The sequence below is a fragment of the Sinocyclocheilus grahami genome, unplaced genomic scaffold (genome assembly GCF_001515645.1).
Source record: "Sinocyclocheilus grahami isolate Dianchi unplaced genomic scaffold, SAMN03320097.WGS_v1.1 scaffold1414.1, whole genome shotgun sequence".
NCBI classification, from domain to species: domain Eukaryota; kingdom Metazoa; phylum Chordata; class Actinopteri; order Cypriniformes; family Cyprinidae; genus Sinocyclocheilus; species Sinocyclocheilus grahami.
This window is the reverse complement of record NW_015506593.1, coordinates 5,958-26,839: the sequence shown is the minus strand read 5'-3', so window position 1 is coordinate 26,839 and position 20,882 is coordinate 5,958. Positions and strand designations below refer to the sequence as shown.

The window sequence follows — 20,882 nt, the reverse complement described above, 5'->3', positions numbered from 1 at the left end:
ATTTTATGGATGACCGTTTCGTGAACCTAGGAGAGGAGGTAATTCTGACTTTGCTATGACAATCTGGCGCTTCTGAATCAGCTACTGTTTTGTTATTAGTTTAAGTATTTGCTATTGACTGTTCAAATGCGGAGTTTTGCACATCGTGTGATTGTGTGTGCGCGAGAGAGAGAGCAAGAGAGAGCGCGCGAGAGAGAGAGAGAGAGAGCGAGAGAGAGAGCGCGAGAGAGAGAGCGAGAGAGAGAGAGAGAGAGCGTGAGAGAGAGAGGGAGAGAGGAGAAGGTCATATCACAGTGGAGTCAGCTGTCCTAACCGTGGCTTGTGTGCTGCAAACACATACAAGCTTCATCACTGTGTCTGTCACGTGACTCCGTTCCCCTTTCGGGCTCTGTCTTTACATTTATTTTGAAAGATGAAGCTCGCGATTATGGTAAGGGGAGTTACATTTCCGACGAGTGCTTGCGGTGTTCGGCCAATCACAATGCACTGGGTCAGCTGGCCAATCAGAGCAGACTGCGCTTGTCGGAAGGAGGGACTTTGTTGAAAACTACGTGTTTGAGAGAGGCGGGGCATAGAGGACCTACAATAATGTACAATATTTGAAAAATAAAGTGTTTTTTGAACATTAAAGCATGTCAACATATTCTGTTACACCAAATACACAAAATAATGATCTTTAAAAAAGCATCATATGACCCCTTTAAGGCAAGTCAGTTAATTTAACGCTAACCTATTTAAATGGGTTAATGTTTGTAAAAATTTTTAACAAAATTCTAATCAGGAATAAAGTCTAAAAACAGTGGTAACAAACTGTGCTTCTCATGTACAAATCATGCTAAAAACATATTCTTCATGCTGGTCTAATTAATATGCAGGCTCTTTTAACTGTAAAACTGTCACACACCAAGCCAACGGTCGGCTGTAGACCAATGCTGGGCCGTCATTAGGCGCCTGTCGGCCTAGTGTTTGGTAACGGTTTGATCTCTGTCAGTGGCTTTTTCATTCGATTGAACATGTTGAATTGGTGGCGGAGGCTGTCGGTGAGAAAGATCAGTCTGATTGGCTGTTCAACTACTGCAGGGGATGAAAAATGCAAGGGAAGAAAGTGAGCAAACAATTAATTGATTTTCATTGTTTTGCATTGTTTGCAGTTTGTATATCCGCAGTCCTAGCTTTTTTATTTTCCCTTTTTGAATGACGAATATAGACTACTGCCACCTACTGGTAAGGAGAGTTATTTTCTCTCACACAGGAGCAGAATGTATGTGCTAGTTGGCCAATTGCTATTGTCTTTGCGGTGTTTAAGTGCAACTTTTTGGCCCACACGCAGGCGATGTGACAAGGATTTTTTTTCTGTCACCTGGTTGATGTGGGCTGATTACAATCAGCCACATGTATGTGTGTAACAGCACTCCAGTGATCACTGATTTAGACCTGTTTCATTAGCCTGCTTTTATTCACACTGATGATACTTCATGAAAAAACGCTTCTCTGCTCGTAACTTCTCTCGTCTAAACAAGTCTACATGAGCCTGCTATTTGTATTTAATGCCACTAAAACCAACTGGGAATCTGAGCCAATTATCATCACTGAATGCTTCACACTCTCTCATACCCTACTGTAAAGAGAGAGGGAAGGAAAAGAGGTAGGAATGGAGAAACACAAGGCTAGGGGGCTTGTTGAGACAGCTCTCTTCCATTAGCACCGTGTTGCATTCCCTCTGGGACATGAGGGTAAGAGAGACCAGCACTCAAACTCACTGTTGACCACTTTACAGCATGTGTACGCTGGGACACACGGTCCGCCTGCGTGCTCTTCATGGGCAGCTGGGCAAGGGTGACAGGACATGTCTTGCAACGATGGATGGAGTACTGTAATGACCAAATGTGCACAATGACATCAAAAAACTATTTCTGCTTAAAAAGGATACACTAACAAAAAAATATTGTTATATTGCTATAGTTTTGCCATATTTTCTTGGACATGGTAGACTAATACCATGGTGTATTTTGAAGTAGGGCTGGGCCTTTTTATGATCCTTCAGAAATCATTGTAATGTGCTGACCTGTTGCTAGACACATTTCTTATTATTTTTATTGTTAAAAACAGTTGTGCTGCTTAATATTTTTGTTGAAATTGTAATATATATATATATATATATATATATATTAGCAAATGGCTGCAATATAACAAAGAGTGAAAAATGTAAGGGGGTCTGAATACTTTCCGTACCCACTGTATGTGTGTGTGTGTGTGTGTGTACATATAGGCCTACTGTATTGCCACTTTTGCAACTTGAGTTATTACAAAAATCTTCATATCACTTCCATATTCCTACTGCAAATAAAATAAAATGGTGCATGAATATAGTAAGCATTCCATGGTACAGTATATAAAAGTACCACTATCACTGTACTAACAGCACATTTACTATTATACAGTATACTGCATGTTGCCGTCTTTGCTCATGGGCACTTCACTAGCAACTTCAGAAATGTGACGCGAAAGACAGCAGATAGGGAAATATCACTCCATTTCACACTTTAAAAGCCCTCAAAACATTTGTCACTCACAAAACATCATGGGCATAACATTTAGACAGATGATTTACAGAGAGGCTGTGCAACAAAATGTGAAACAATACTGAATGAGAAAAAAGAGGGGTTTCATTTTAGCGAATCTCTCTTCGCCATATCTAGCTCGCAGCAGTCTGACAGTTTAAGGATGTTTTGATTAAAGATTTCGACTAAAAGAGTAATGAAGCCATTTTATGTAAGCAGAAAGGCGAATGTATGTAAATGCAGCACAAGAACACAACGGTATAAAGCAGCAGCTGTGGGCTTATGATCCAGTAAGCAACCTGCATTATGGGTAATTGCGTGCAAAAATGGCAGCAGTATTTGCTGTACATCAGAAGTCAGCACTCATATTCAATCCACACAACATTGTGTGGGGGGACACATAAAGGCATGATTGTGTGAAAAGTGCTCAGTGGCTCCGTTCCAAAACCTAGTGAACAGCCTTCATAAGCAGCTGCCTTCTAAGCATCCTAACTGCAATGTAATGTCATGAGTGATTGAATTAGAATGTTCTGGAAGCACACTGAAAATGTGAAAACATTGGTTTATATGAGCTTCACTCAATGAAAATACTTGACTCTAGGGGTGTGCGATATTGACAAAAAATTATATCTCGATATTTTATCGATAATGATAATTAGATGATATTTTGCGGAGTGTGTTATTGTGCTGGTACCTTAAGGACCGCCGAAGATAGCTGACTCCTAATGTTTTTAATATTCTTCATATTCTGTGTGGTGGTCAGTTCATACTGATAGAAATTAATCTTTTCCAATAAGTTTAAACTGATTTTTGCATTTTATGGGCATTTTTACCTTTATAAAGCCATTTTTTCTAAAAGTGTCCATTATCTTTTGAGTCAAATTCTTACATTTAATCAGGGAATTAGAATAATAAGACATTTGGGCTGTTACCAAGCAAATTAAATCAATACAGAAGCTGCATCTGAAGTGGCATTTAGATGTATTTACGCACATGTACTTTGTTTAATGCAAGACATGAATGAATTTAACCGGCAATTACAAATGCATAAATAATCTTTTGATATATTAAACATAAAACGTTGAATACTGATATTTGAAATGATTTAAAACATGAAAAAAATAAAAATAAAAAAAAGAAAGAAAAAGCCGAAATTTTAAATTAAAACCGCCAGCAGGTGGCAGCAAGTCACTGTTAATAAGTGAGTCATTGCGATTGAACCGAATCATTTAAATGGTTGATTCATTCAAGAACAAAACACCGTCATGTTGCTCAGAGACACAAAACAGCGCTGTGGCTGTATTCGGAATGATTTTTGTTGGCGAAATAGAGCAAAAACAAGCAATATGGTGTCTAAAACGTAAGTCTCTTCATCAACTTATTGTTTATTGAATTCAATGTCACATTTGTAATCATGGTAATTTTTGGAGAAAAACGGCACTCTTCGTGTGAAATTGAATAACTATATGAAATGGTATAAATATATAAATTTTCTGCCATCATGTCTTGAATTTGTGATCATTCTAAATGCATTTTAATATACTGAATCATGCAGTGAAAGAAAACACACTGAATGCGCACGCGCACTTGTCTAGACTTCACGTAATGTATGCGTGCGCTCTGTAGGGATGTTTTAAATGGTTTTTGAAAAATACTCGATAATGTCAAATCGCACATTGTTAAAACAACAATTACGATATTATCGCAGACGATATATATCGCACACCCCTACTTGACTCAGAATTCAACAGCGTTCGATAATAGCATGTTGCTAAGCTAATGTTACGACACTCTAATAAACACAAAAATACAGAGCACACAAAATATTGGTTTTGCCAGTAGCATGTTGCTAAGCTAATGCTACAATACTCAAACTTAAAAATACATAGTACACAAAAATATTGGTTTATAAAAGCCTCACTCCAGGAAAACACTCACAACTGATTTCAGAGTTTGGTGTTGGCATGTTGCAACACTCTAATAAACATAAAAATACATAGCACACTAAATATTGGTTTATAAGTGTTGCACTTCATGAAAATACTCACAATGGCTTGAATCACAACTGATTTCAATTGAGTTTGGCAGTAGCACGTTGCTAAGCTAATGTTACAATACTCAAACTTAAAAATGTATAGTATGTTTGGTTTATAAAAGATGTACTCCATGGAAATACTCAAAACAGCTTGACTCACAATTCATTTAATCAAAATTTGACATTAGCATGTTGCTTAACTAATGTTGCAACACTCTAATAAACATAAAAATACATAGCACACAAAATATTGGTTTATAAATCTCAAATACTCTGCAAAATACACACATGATGGTAATTTTGGTTTGATATTGAATTTGAACAGACATTCAACAGTCTTCCAGACTATTTTAGAGAGGTAGTCACTTGTCAAGACATCAGACTTCATGGAATCAGTTCTGATTCAATATGGAAAAACAGTAATCTTATATTTATCAACATGTGCCACCCATGGTATACTAAGGTTAAGGTTAGGGGTTAGTATTTGTTTCAGCAATACATTCAGCACTGTTATTGCCATGACTAATGAAATCTTGAAAAGGTTTAGGAAATATCACGCAAATGCACCACTAGATTTCACCATATATATTATTCATAAGAAGGTGTGGCCTCATGCTCTGACAGTCATCTTCAGTCAAGCATCATCAAGAATATAAATTTGCATTAATATATGTATGCATGTATATATAAAAAATTTACTTTCTACATCCTTGAACTGCAAGAATCGCACCTGCTGCAACTCTGCATCACCAGTAGGTTGTCATAAATAAACTTCTGGCATCTGTCTGCTGTCAAGAAGTTCTAAAACAAGCTGTTTTAACAATTTCCCAAAGAAAAGGAAGTCTTTATTAGTATGAATTACTTTTGTATTTATCAATTTATATTAATCGCAATTATGTTATTTATCAAGGGATAAAAAGATCAAGGGACATTTCATTGCTTTTTACCTAAAATGTCAACAATGAAGCAAGGCACAAACACTGTTTGGTTGCAAGACATTGCTGTGTCCATCAAACGGATGGGAGGCAAAGCTTAGCAATCATAAGAAATCATATCATAGAAGGCAAGAAATAAGAGACTTCATCAATAAGCTTCTCATAAAATCAGCACAGCTCTTCCTGGAAGCCGTAATCCCCCACACGCTCAGGGAAAACATCAGAGACGTCGTGACTTCTCATGTGATTTCTCGAGTGGGACAAACACTGCCATTTCATGACATCGAGTTTCCCTTCCGTTCTGCTGTTTGCACAACCAAAAACCAACAGCACACTAATTAAATTAGACATCAGCTTCAGAGATGCAACAGGAAACGATGAAGAGGGAGAGAAAGCGAGGTGACCTCATCATTGGCTCTGACTTCAAGTGTGTTTGAGGTCTCTGGTTGACTCGGGTCAATACAGGACTGCGGTGACATCTGTTAGTCAGATTTGACTGAAGTCTTCCTGCCAGGGTCATATAAATAAATACTGTTCCTTTTGCTCATAGTTCTCCCAGGAGTGGGTCTTAATGAGTTGCTCTGTTTTATTCTAATTCATAATAACCAGCACACACTGATCTTAATTACCTACAGCACAGCACCTCCAGCTAAACAGCCACCTCAGTCCCTTTGGACCATCGTGCAGTCTTGTGCCTGCGATTACAGATTCATCAGAGACAATTAGAAGACTCCCCAAATGCTAGAAAGACACTTTAGCCACTAAAGTTGACACCTCTGTCACATCTTTTAAAGCTGGATCAAAAATTATTGGGTTTCTGCATTTCGTGCTTTTAAAAGCATTCCAATTGGGTACTGGTAAAACACCTACTCTAAATTGAATATCTATGATGAAATGTGTCAGAGTACATGGCTAATTTTGAATGGTCGTCAATGAGCTAACAAGCTGGACTAGGATGATAAGAAGATGTACGCTTACTTCTAGAAAGAAAGAAAGCAAAAGAAGGAAAGAAAGAGAAAGAAAGAAGGAAAGAAAGGAAGAAAACGAACGAGCGAACGAACAAACGAACTAAAGAAAGAAAATGCAGTGCTTTTTACCTGTGATCCAGTACAATTTCACTTTCAAAGTGTTAACATAAAATCAAATAAAAACAGCAACTTTATTCTTAAAAAAGAAAATAATTTTTTCTTAAGAACCACTAAGCATTTTTGCATAATGGTTTTCTATAAGCAAAATACCTGAAATATAACATGACTGTACCATTTATCGAATATTTATCAAATTGGCTCAACAGTGAGGATTTTCTCTCCTTGCCAGCAGTTCAGATTTCTTCAGATGCCCTGTTAACATTTTCACTGGCTCAAACATAAATTTGTTATTATGAAATAAAAAATTATGTTTGCATTTATAAATTAAATCTGTCTCATTGTAAATGTACCATTTTTATTACGTATTTAGTGTTTAATTATATAAAAATAGAATTTTTAAATCAAATTTGATGCTTTCTTTACAAAGAATATTTGTAGCTAAATATTATACAGCAATAAAATTCACGAACACCTTTCCTGAAAAATAACGATTGACTATCACAAGTCAGTTTTGACAACATTCCAAATGTCACAGAAAACCAAATGTTTAAAGTCAGCATGAAATGGAATTTTATATCCGTTGTCTAAATGTCATTGATCTTATTGTGAAATTAACAAAAACCCCACCCTACTTTTTTTTTTTTGTCTTTTTCATTATTCAGTTACACTCAAATGTACGTCAAAATATGGAAGAAAAGATCTGTTGCTACTTCGAGTTCATTGTGACTAAGTTTACCAGGCATTACATTTCATGCACATAATCACTGTAAGATCTGGGCCAATAGGACAAGTTCTGTCAATCAGTCTGAAACTCTCTCACACTGGTCCTGGGCCAGCGTGCCATCCTTAATATTGAGCCCTGAATTTTTGGCAGTAATGTACAATGGATTCAGTTCATTACAGTACAGTGAGCCAACCACCTAAATTCGCACAAAATCTAGACGCTCCAAGTAACAGTCGATATATTGAAAAGAAAACAAAAACTAAAAACCGACTTACTCTTCCGTAAACCCAAATGTAAGGTGAGAGCGTATTTAAAGCAGTAGTTCTGAAACAGGAGGCCTCAAAGTGGGCTGCAAAATGGCTTAAAATCATTCAAAAAGACAAAACCAGCTTGTAAATAAGCTAAAACAGCTAAAAATATACACGTAAACTGACATTTTTCTTTTTTAAAGGGGTGGTTGACTGCTTTTGTTTTAGGCTTGATTGTGTTTATGGGGTACAGTCTAACGTGTCTTAATGCTTCATTAAAAAAACACATTATTTTTCACATAATTTACCTTTATTCTACACCGCTCTGTCCCTTCTCCTATGAACGCTCTGATGATTTCCTGGTTTTATGAAGCCCCTCCCTCAGAAATACGCAATAGGCTCAGATTGGTTAGCTGGCCCAGTGTGTTGTGATTGGCTAAACGGCCTAGTGCAGTCCAGAAATGTCACGCCCCTCACCTCAGTGGCATGTGCTCTGGTTGTATTGTAAACAATGGCGCTGTCAATATTACTTATCAATCTGAGCCCAAATGAGACCCAGAGAATATTAGTGAATAGGATCGCGCAGAACCTGTGCAAGCACGGCTCTTACAGGACATTTCAGAATGGTATGTTCAGAATGGTATGGACGTTTCAGAATGGTAGCATTTTTGTAACAGTAAAAAGTGTTTGCCAGCAAATATTGCTCGCTACCATGGCAACCGCGTGCGCTCCATGTTTAATGATTCTTGTAACTATGTGAAAAATATCTGTCCGTCTATACACAGTGTATAATTGGAACACAGTTCATTGATGGAGCTTATGAGTTGAAGAGAGAGAGAGATGCAGAGCAGAGCGTGTGCGGGGATGCGAGGAACAGGATTAAGAACCACTGCTTTAGAACACTGATTTTGAAAAGTGAATCCATTAGAATCGTTAGAAGACAGAATCGCGATTCATATATGAATAGACTTTTTGTACACCCCTAGATTTGACGGCATGGCAACAACTCTTCCTCTTCTCTAAAGCAGCGCAACATGGCCTCGCCCCCTTTGTTGCATGTTTCCGGGGACGGGGTTTATGTAAATTTCAGGGTTTGTGATGTCACCAACCCGGGAAGTAACTCGTTGTAGTCCCTACGAGCCGTTTTTGTAGGCATTAAACTACCATCATTTTAAAAGACAGTATCTCCGTTTGATTTGATCTTTCAGCATAGTAACTTTGCAGATATTGTTTATGCTCAAACAGCAACATTACACACTATCTAAAGTTAAAAAAGTGAAATTACAATCAACCACTGATTTTGAAAAGTGAATCCATTAGAATCGTTAGAAGACAGAATCGCGATTCATATATGAATAGACTTTTTGTACACCCCTAGATTTGACGGCATGGCAACAACTCTTCCTCTTCTCTAAAGCAGCGCAACATGGCCTCGCCCCCTTTGTTGCATGTTTCCGGGGACGGGGTTTATGTAAATTTCAGGGTTTGTGATGTCACCAACCCGGGAAGTAACTCGTTGTAGTCCCTACGAGCCGTTTTTGTAGGCATTAAACTACCATCATTTTAAAAGACAGTATCTCCGTTTGATTTGATCTTTCAGCATAGTAACTTTGCAGATATTGTTTATGCTCAAACGGCAACATTACACACTATCTAAAGTTAAAAAAGGGAAATTACAATCAACCATCCCTTTAATTTATTCTCACAAAACCATAATTATGATTTAAGAACCAGGCTTCTTGTTGTCTTGTAAAACCTGGATATGGAATTTTAAAAGTGTGATTTCTAGACCTGCAAAAGTCTAAACAAATCTTAATAAAAAGTTCCTAAAGTCAGGAAAATTTCTATAGTGAACATAAATTGCTAATTGTGAATAAAAACTATTTAAAAGAAAACCTTCTTATAATCACGAATTATAGGAAAACAAATGCATTATTCTTTAAGATAATTTTGGAATTTAATGAATTGTTTATAATGATTTTACTTCATTATTTAAATACTACCCTTCCTATATAATATTATAATTATATTTGTGTAAATAAAGTTTGACCACCAGCAGCTTTGTCATTACACCAGAAGTACCAATATCACAGTCTAGATTCAGGCCTTTGATTATTGTCTTGGACAATGAGGGGCCTTGGAGTCAAAAAGGTTGAGAACCACTGGTTTAATATCCTCGCAGTTCACACACATTTTAACTTCTTTCCTCATTGAGCTCCTCATTATGAAACAAGAGCGAATGCCTTCGCTTTATGACCATTCGCTCCAACAGAGAAAGACACTTCCCACATCCAACTTCATTTGTCTTCAATTTCATATCTGTCTCGTCTCTAAATGGGAATTCACAACACATCGGTAAATACGCCCATGTGTGCACAGAGCTGACAGTAATTGCTTGTGGTTTTACAAGTGTTCCAGACAGGGCAAAACAACGATCACACGAGTGCCCTACGGGCCACGAGCGCATCTCTGGCCCGTGCAGTGGCAGTAGAATAGGATCGTGATCCTTGGCTTTGTTCTCTGGCTTTCCGCTGAGTCTCTGTGCCGTGTCAAAAAGGCCCAAGGGCTGAGGACGATAAGCCAACTCCAGGGACACAGAGTGGCATATGAGCCTCTAAGCCAAAGAAGCCTCGTCCGCCAGTCCTCCTTTCACCATCTGCCCTTCCATGAAAGGTTAAAGAGGACTCGAGCAGGAAGCATTGATTTCAACGATTTGGAGACCGGTCTAGTTGGAAAGGATTAAGCAGGTATCTGCTGCTCTGGCAGTGGCAGAGCTAAATGAAAGGTCTGGTTACTGTGTGTTTATGGCCATGTGCTTGGTTTCCGTGCCTAGATGCAGGTGGACGATCCCCGCGGCTAGATTATGCTCTACCTGAAGAGAGTAAACACTCACACTTGCCAGTTTCTTTCTCTACTTCGGGTTCATCTAGTGTGGGTGGGCGAGTTGGTGTATGAGTAGGTGAGGTTAAGAAACTTTTCCATAATAGTAATAATGCTTGAATGTGCCTGTACAGTGGAGAGGAGATTTCTCGTGAGGCTTGTGGATGAATTGCTCATGTTTGGAATAGTTCATCCAAAAGAAAAAAATATTTTTCTCATCCTCATTTCTTTCCAGAGCTTTTGTTCTTTTGTGAAACATAAAAAGAGACATTCTAAAGACTTGTTTCCATGTAATTGCAATGAACAAGGACCCGAATTATAATTCATCAGTAACTTTCACACTAAAATTTATCTCACATCATGCAGGAAAAAGGGTATAACCACACATATGCAAAAATCACATGGTCTGGATAATCTTATTAATGTGTAAAGATGAAATTTTATATGTAGATAAATGTTTCCCGTTTTATACTAAGCAATACCAAGTTCCCAGAATTCCCTGCGTAAGACTTTATTTTATTTTTTTCATGTGAATAATTATGTTTCTTCTTATTTTTGTTATCAGTTATGTAGGGTTTTATGGTGGTTGTCATTAACATTATATCATTTAATGAAATACATGTTTTAATGTAAATAAATGATCAAATGTTTATATTGTTTACATACATACACAAGCAAAATTCACATGGCCTTAAACATGTTAAGATGAAATTTTGCAATTTCAACTATTTCAATTTATATAAAAAAAAAATATTTTATTAAAAAATATGCCTATGTAGCTACAGATGGCTAGTGAGATGTCTATAATCTGGGTCTGTATAAATAATGTTGTTAATTAAGCAAAGATTATTAGAGTATGCTTTCCAAGAAAATACCATTTTACCACCTTTCTGCATCAATATTTCACATTTAATTTCAGGTTTTACTTGCCATTTCTTTGCTATTATTTGTGACATTTACTATAGCGATTTCTGAGTGAAAAGTAAATCCTACACCATTTTTTTCAGTGATGTTTTATATCCCACTTTAATAAATAGAGTCAACTGTAAGTAGTTTGATTGCCCTAAAATGTAAACAGCTCTGGCACTTACAATGTTTATTTCATCTTCACAACCAGCCTCACAAAGCAAAATTGGCTAACGCCATGAATTTGAAGTGGGACTATATAATTGTGGTAGGTGAAGGGACAGTGTTCAGAAAACCAGCTTGAAAACAATCACAATTTCACCATTCCATTCAGTGCTGCTAGCACCACAGAAATGACACACTTCACCTTCAAGATCTCTTCATGTTTCTATGATGGATTTTTACAAGATGCGTAGACCCGCCCTCTGTATGTTAATCACCACTGATATTCAGCATCAAAAGTGCCTGTTCCCGGATGCGAACACGGGGCAGCACGGTGGAAATCGCTGTCTTTCCGTCTCATTAATTTCCCTTGCAAACAGAGATCCGGCAGGTCCATGGCTCTTTAGTCCTATACATATTTAATGCCCCGGGGAAGAGGATGCAGAGGGCCGGATTCTGCTCCCTCTGCAGTCACCATGGATATAGGCAGTGAATAAAGTGCCCTTACAAAGTATCACTGTTGTGCTGTCAAGAGGGCAGCATCTCGCCAAAAATGTAATTATCTCCCCACTTGTGTGCAACAATGCTCAGGCCACAAAGGTGAGGAGGCGAGCAAACACACAGGGAGAGGGAGAAGAAGAGGAAAAGATGTTTTCAAAAAGGGAAAAAAAACGAGACAAAGAGAGATATGATTGTTTGCCCCCGAAATATAATTTTACTTCAAGACGCACACAGGGGTCATTAAACTGACGTTCCACAATTCAAACACAAAGAGCAGTGCTTGTGCAAAGGTCACGCAAACATAAGAACAGATTTGCAATTTAGATTATGTTAAAAGGCTGTCAACTCCCCAGATTCAGATTTTTATTTCATTAGGACGACGTGATTCTTCCAACACTTTCTACAGTCTGCATTCCACTCACTGATTAGATGATGAAAAGGAGGAGGACAAAATGAGAGGACTTGTGCGTCACATGCAACTACAATGCCAAAACACCAACAAAACAACAAGGTATCAATTCCAGTCATTCCCTTTGGATCAATTATCACTAAATTATTTAGTATGTTGATTACAAATGTCTCCTTGTTGAACAGTGAAAGGGCTTTCAATATATGCTTGTTCAATACAAGTTTCTCTTCCATGCAGAAATGACTCTATAAAGCCCACTGTATAATACTTGATACGCAAAGCACTGTGGCCTCTAATTTATAAAAATGCACAAAACTTTGCTGAACACCTGTTGTACACAATCTGCTACATGCCTTCTCTCTTTGATGATTTTTACAAAGTAAGCGTAAGAATGTTATTAGTAATATTTCAACATTGAATATTTACCGGACTGAAGCAACTTGTTAACTTGTAGTTAACTATGTTCAAATGTGAGTATCAAATATGATTTTGAGGAATATTTATTCCTTAATTCCCCCCACCTCACCCTCCCACAATAAAACCAAAGATTTGATCATAAAACGAATTCAACTAAACTAAATATCATCTTACTAAGACATATTATTGGGAGATATGGCGGCAAGTGGTATTCATATGCATTTATGCAAGTTTGCTATTAGTTTGCTAAAATCGCACTGATTTACACTACAGGCTACCAGAGTTTTAACTTTTTGGCAATATAAATATCAGCAACTGCACCAAATTGCATATTTTTGCTTAGTTTGGGTCTATGTATAAAATGTAGGTGTTTTTACCCCCTCCTTGTGTATAAGCTCCATATTCTTACTATATCATATATTAGCCATGAAAGTCTGATGTATCAAATATGATATTCGGCAAAAACACATATGCAATTTTTTTAGACTGTTTCAATAAACGAGAAAAGGAATGAGGAAAAAAAGAGGAACAAAAATCATTATTCATTATTCATCATTATAAAAAAATCACTATTATTTCATATGCCAGGCTTTAGAGGGTTAATGAATTCAGGTCTCTTCTAGGGCTGATCCAAGTCTAACCCACGGACAAATAACCTGGCCATGTTCAAGGGAAGACACCTGGGCCCCCTTCACATCCACTAGCAGCTGTCAATCAACATCAGTCAATCAGATTCATTCTAACCGACAAAAAGCCTTGTACGAACAAGCATGTCTCCACTAAGCGCTCCTGGGAAGTAGTAGTCTAGGTAGCCAGATGTTTGACTAAAGGCATAACATCTGGTTCACACTGCAGCGTATCTGGCCAAGAACCTGGCTGATTGGCACATAAAGTGACCAGTTTCAGATTGTTTTGTTTAAACCTCCTGTTGAAGGTCAGAATTATCTAAAATAGATTGCATTGTAATAATAAACTGTAAACATGTATAGACTCAGTTATCAGAATTTCTGTCTAAGAACTAGGGGTGGGCGCTATACCGGTATTAACGTAACTATTATGTTGTTCCATGATATGGATTTTGCTATACCGTGGATACTGTTATATATTCATGAATTCAAATTTTGCATTTATATTGTTTTGTTCAATTTGGTACACTTTTCAAATGTCAACACAAATGACGATAAAAGTGCAACACCGTACTACACAGGCATCAGTAATCAAACACAGAGCATCGTAACAGACCGAATTAATAGAGCACAAATCGCCTACTCCAGTGGTTCCACAAACTGAGGGATAGTGTACAGTCAGCCGATTATTTTGCAAAAGAAAGCTCTGCAGGGTGATAAAGACTACACTGCCTAATTTTCCAGCTTATCATGCGGCCACTTGCCTGATAAGTAAATAATTGAGCGCAAAATATTATTTTGACATATTTTAATTACCTCAACACTAGCAGTACCCGCTTGAGCGCTCCGTTATCAGTTGAAGAAGTTGTGGTTGTATCAATAACAGACCACTAGATTGAAGAATCAGAGTTGTATTGCAGGGAGCCATGTAGAAATATAAATGAATGATGTACGGTTCTGCTCTAAGCATGAAAGTTACAAGTTTGTGAAAGGACTTCCAGTGCCAGGTAAACGTAAAGCAGATTATGAATATACTTAAGATTCACAAATACCAAAACAACGTTTCTACAGTAGTCAACATTTGAAGTGGATAAAAAAAGTTAATCAAAGATGTCCTAAGACAAGAACAGGTATTGCTTTGGTTTTAGGACTTTGATTAAAGGTTTTGATCCACTTCGAATGTTGACTAGGCTACTGTACACCAGAAGTGAGCGGCGTGATTTGACAAAAGCAAATAGAACTCAGTGATGTTCTCTGCTGTGGATGCGGCGCGACGCGAGATGACAAATCCATGACAGTAAACTGATGCCGCATTCTATTTCTGACAAACGCCAGCGCTCTGACACAAAGGACCATTTCAAATATTCATAAGAGAATCATGAAAAAATAGTTTCCTCAAAAATATTAAGCAGCACAAATGTTTTCAACATTGATAATAATGAGAAGTGTTCCTAGAGCATCAAATCAGCATATTAGAATGATTTCTGAAGGATCATGTGACACTGAAGACTGGAGTAATGATGCTGAAAATTCAGCTTTGATCGCAGGAATACAGCTAGCCTATATTTTAAAACATTCAAATAGATCATTTAAATTGACAAATTTTCACAATATTACAGTGTTTACTGTATTTATAATAAATAAATGTAGCCTTGGTGAGCATAAGAGACATTCCAAAAAAAAAAAAGAGGGGGTGGGGGAGCCTTGAAAATATTTTTCTACAAAAGGGGGGGCCCGGCAGAAAAAGTTTGGGAACCACTGGCCTACTCAAACACACAATATTCAATTCATACAGGCCTACCTCGTGTTGCACTTTGCACTTTTTGAGAAAAACAATGGCACAATAAAAAAAGACTTTTCAGGTCTATGTCCAATCCCTCACTTTTTCTAGTTATACAAGGTTAAAATATTTTGCCTGTAATTTTTTTTCTCATATCACAACATAATATCGATATCGCCTGGACAGTGTAAAATATTGTGATAGGAATTTTAGCTCATATCGCTCACCCCTACTAAGAATACAATGAAAACAAAGTAGAACATGGTTCTACTTGTGTATAGTTGCCTTTTTGCAGGTGAACTGAAAAAAATGGAAGTTGCTTAAAGCTGGCCAATCAGATTAGAGCTTGCCAGTTTTGTGTGCAGTATGCATCAGACGGTCAGTGAAGGGACTGTGGGCGGCCCATGCAGCCTGAGGCTGAAACTAGGGAAGAGGTAACAAAACAAATCTCTCTCTTCGTTTTCATGTATTTCCTTAACTCCCTCTCACGCATGCATACGCACACATTTAGACAGATGGAGGATTATGAATTTATTTCTTCCAGATAGTTGCTTTTCTGCCTTAGGTTGTCAACAGGCTTTTGGATTTTGGACTGGGAAATGGAAGAGTAATTTTTGGAAGTGTCTGAACAATCTATGGATTAATATGGATTATGCATTGGATTTGTGTACCATCTGAAGTGTAAATAGCTGATTAATGGCAGGATATGTACAGAGCATATTCCATATTAATGCTTCAGTATTTATTTGTAAATTAAACCTTTAAAATAAAAATCAAAACTAAAACATGCAAAACAATATATTTAAGTATTTATTAAAGGAAAAAATCAATACCCAAAAATTTTAATTTGCTGAAAATGTACACATCCCCAGGCCATCCAAGATGTAGATGAGTTTATTTCTTCATCTGAACAGATTTGTTCAGGATCCACAAGACCCCAGGCCATCAATGAACATTTTGTGAAATGAAAAGCTGTGTGTTTGTTATTAACAAATCTATTATTACAGCGTTTTACCTTTAAACCATCTGTTCTGACCAAAATACGAGACCATAATCCATAATAACGCTTCCTCCGGTGAAAGGTCCCCATCTCCTGTTGTCCTCTCACACCAACATCCACCACCATATTTGATTAGAACAGTTTTTGCAAGTAAACCTTGCTTGATCTGTGCATATTTCCCTCTCGATCCAGATTTGACAACTTTTTGAGATCAAGTTAAAAAGAATGAGTAATGTTTCATCAAATTTAAAATTTTCAGTGTGTATAAAAACACTCTTTAGCCATGACTACATTTACAATATCACACAGCTTCCCTTGTTGCTTAAACAGAAATTCCTTTAAATTGAGTAAATGACTGAAATTGACTATTCATTGTGCCATTCAAAACACAGCAAATTGCTTTAATGCTAAACTATTAAAAATAAGTTGTTATAGCATAAAATGTTATAGCGCTTTGCAACACCTAGATGTGAATACAGCTTTAATTAAATATTTTAGACTGCTACTAGGGAGAAAATGAGTAGAAATACAGATTGTTTTTGTTCTGCATTTTCAGGTGTGATTATGTGTCTTATTCGGCAAACACTGCTGTGTATTTTGTGCTTGTTTCAGCACCATGGACAGGGACCAAATCACTCTCAAATGTAAACCTGAAGAAAACTAAACAAATACATATAGGTAGCAAGACAGAAAGAAAAAAAATGAAATAGATGCAACAATCTGCTGCACACCCACTGAAACACTGTAATGGGTAATGTACTTTACAAAGTGTCCTGCAGTCAGTTTGGCAGGACATTTTGCCCATGTTTTCTCATCCCACATCACAGGAAATATGAACTCAAAAAATGAATCGTTTGGGAATGGCCCGTTTCATATGCTGTTCTGTGCTGTGGCGGCTGCAACTGCTCAGTATTCGAATGCTCTGTTAAGGTACAGACTAAAAGCAACAGTCCTATTTCATGCTTGTGCAACAGCAACGTTATTCATCACCAAAGACTGGAACAGAATAGCCTTCCGGGGATTACGCAGAAAAATCACTGCTGCGCTATTAGCGTTATTGAAATTCCATAAAGCACTGCACCACCTCTCTCTCGCTGTTTTCCTATCTCTTTTTAGATCGCAGGACACCTAGGACCATAAATCTCAGACTGTTTCAAATGAGAGGACATGCCCTCAGCTTCATCCTTCCACGCTGAGGTAATTACCATCTTTGAGAGGAACCCCTGTGGATAAAAACATCTTAAACCTAAGATGGTTTGCTGGTTTAAGCTGGTCTTTTTGCCTGGCTAGCTGAAAAGTGCTGGAAGCAACCCCCCAATTTTACACTTACACCGCAAGGTACCAAAAAGAACCACTACATTACCATGGACATGTACCATGTTATTATTTTAGGTACCATGGTATTTGCATGACACTTCACAGCAAGTGAATAAGGCTGTCATTATATATAGTGATGTCACTATATATAAGATACCATGGAATTACCATCTGATACTGTACCAAGGTATTCCCACAATTGCCTGTTTCAACTAGTGCTGTCACATGAGCACACTCACAATAACTAGCAATATAACATTCCGATTTGAGGATTTTATAATATATAATACACATACAAAATTAAAAAAAGTAATTAACCAAATAATATCTGACTTTTCTATATCGTATATTTATAAAAATGCTGACATTTCTAAACTGGGAGCTTTGAGTTTATTTGAGATGTTTTCTTCTAGCTGTATTTTTGTGTAGCTTGTCCATCATTTCTCATTTGTGTCATGAATCATCCATTGGTAGGCTTTAGTGGATTTGCATAATCTTTAGGAATCACCTGAACACACCACACAGTAAAGACATACTGCTGGACGTTCCAATAAGCTCCTCTCCATTTACCCCAAACTTGTGCATAAAAGGTGCCCAAAAAATCCACAAGTGCGCGCGCACCGTGTATCCGCGCGTGTTCTCGCGCGCAGATGACAAAACAGCGGACCGTACACATGCAAGAGCTTTTTTTTCATATGCTTAACGTGAAAGAAATGTGACAGCATACATGACAAGCTTCTGTAAGAAGCCGTCAACAAACAAACCAACACCATAGGGAAAGGCAGCGTACGCCTACCGTGCACTCTTCCATACACGTCCGCACCGAATATACATCCGTTTCATATTTCTGAACCAAAAGCTCAAACTCTCGGTATTTCTCCTGAGCTCGTCGGTCGTAGCGTTGGTAAGCCTGGACGCACTGGCTGCATCCCGACGCATCAGCCATGTCCAGGCTACAGGTCAAATTGTCCGGACTCGTAAACCCGTAAAACAAATCCAAAAGCGAGTAGGAGTTACAAAAAGAAAGATAGAAATCGCTCAGGTTCCACTCGGAGAGGCCCGAGCACACGGCTTCCGCCTCGTCAAAAGTCAAGCAGTTTTTGGAGAGGCTGTCAGGATGACAAGTTTCAAGTCTCCACAGAGGTTTGGTAGAATTGCCTATAAAAATAAGACTCTGCTCTCTCTGATGGCTGGGTGAAAGTATATGGTTCGTGTGCTCCAGCCGTTTGTCTCGCGTCCTCGTCAGTTTCGCCTCGGCGCAGAACCACAGATGATCAGAGAGCAAAACGGTGATAAACAAAAGAGAGGCTAAGGACAGTCGCCATCTCTGGGCCCTTTCCGAATCGGTGAATAATGGCTTTTCGTCCTCTCGGGGTGCGAAGCAGATTTTTAAGCCGTCATCTTGCTGCCGACACGTCCAAGCACCCCTGGTCATATTTCAGTAAAGAGCAGCACTGGCCGACTCCACCGCGACGGCTCCTCTGCCACAAAATGCATTGATTTGAAATGTTTTCTTCCCGTTCAACAGCGCTCCCGGCAGCTGTTTCCGACTCTCTGGGCTAGATGAAGCCGCGCGCGGTCATATCTCCGTTATTCCGCATGGCTCCCCGGAGAAAAAGCGCTCTCTGTGTGGCAACATTCCTCCTCTGTTCCCGAAGCTCCTGCCTGTGTCCCCGTATCTCCTCAAGGGAAGGCGAGACGCTGAACGAGCTGCTCTTTCCCTATCTGGGCGGATTGCCTTCGATCTTCTCTGCGGTTCATCATCATCATCATCATCTTGGGTCCTGTGTTAAGTTGCCGCCATGTTCGTCTTGAAACACTTTTTGGGGAGCTGGGTCATTTGCGTCATCTCCATCCTGGCGCAGTAACACAGATCTACAGACTACAGGCGATGGATATCCGCGCGCGCACCCGCACTCACACACACACACACACACTCACTCACTGGACGTGTCAATATGAGAGATCACCCATAATAAATGCACAGTTCCCCGTTCCCCGCGTTTAGATTTCAAAGCCGTTCACCCCCTTGTCCTTCCTCTTGTCCACATTCATAATCCACTCATCTTTAGCATCCCGTCACGTTCCCGTCAAAAGCAATCCGTTTTGCAAGCTCCGAGCAGAATAAAAGACGCAGTGTGGACGTTTAAAGACGCGGTGACGTTAAATAACATCGTTTTGGCGGTGCGTAATGTCCTTTAAATGCGCAAAGACGGGAGGAAAAGGACATCACAACATGTTGCGTGAAGGAGAATCAGCGTGTGACAAAGATGAAAAGATATTTGTATGTCTCGTTCATCCAGTTCAGGCTGAAGTTTATTAGTATGCAGCGTGTATCTGTGTGTAAGGAGCCGGGCACAGGAGAGACATCTGGGCGTCAAAGCAGCACGTTGGAAATCGAGCGCGGAAACGTGAGAAGAGCGTGTGTGTGTGTGAGAGAGAGGGAGAGACTGAGAGAGAAAGATACTGTATATTTGTCCTCCAACAGTCTAACCTTGTGCGGCATGGCCCTGTCTGATCCATTTGAAAGCAAACAAAGTGTGCACGCAGTGCACAATCACCACGCGGTTGGCTTCTGCATTTCTGCCTGTATTTGGGTGCTGAACGTGAGGAGAGAGCCGAGGCTGGCATGTAAATCAGTGCTTTTCCCCCATTTACACACTTTAAGTCGCCTAATCACTGTCAGGTTCTATTGCTTGGAGTAGCCTACCAAGTATATAGTCCTTTCCTTAAAATTGCACCCCTAGACAAAACTATACAGTTTTCCTGATACCAAAGTAAAATGTTTATTTGATTGCATTAATATTATTAAAATATTAACTAATATTATTAAGCAAAAGCAAAAGAGTCCAAATTATGGAACATGCCCCCTTTATAACTTCAGTGCCCCAAAATTCTAAATCAATAATGTGTAATAAATAAAGTGATACATAATGAGTTTTAATGTTTTGTCAGCATTCTGTCAAATGATGATCCTAAAATGCTCCAGCAGTGTACTGCTTCTATGGTTACCATAAGGTTATCATTATCACTTGATTATAGATTTACATAATCACAGAAATGTCAGGGTTTTATTTTAAACTTATATGTGTATCATTTGTCATTGGGATAACTCGACAATTCGAGTTGCACCTCAAGATGAACCTCAACAGATTTCATCTACAAAATATTTAATAAAAATGTAGAGCATAAACTAATTAAAGACATGGCAGAAGGAGTTAGATTTTTTTTAAATGTAAATATAACAGAGCTATAAGGTTAAAATACCCCAAAGCTGGAGGCAAAAGCCCCCA

At 38.4% G+C, this 20,882-nt stretch overlaps 1 protein-coding gene across 1 annotated transcript in view; it reads right to left on the bottom strand.

The window, feature by feature from the left end:
• LOC107570097 (transmembrane protein FAM155A-like) overlaps nt 1-19,549 on the bottom strand; it is a 175,095-nt gene extending 155,546 nt beyond the window's left edge. The window contains exon 1 of the mRNA XM_016256297.1: nt 18,386-19,549. Within this exon, the coding sequence (XP_016111783.1) occupies nt 18,386-19,024 (639 nt within the window). The 5' untranslated portion in view covers nt 19,025-19,549. The remainder of the gene's footprint in view (nt 1-18,385) is intronic.
• Between the last annotated feature and the right edge of the window lie 1,333 nt (nt 19,550-20,882).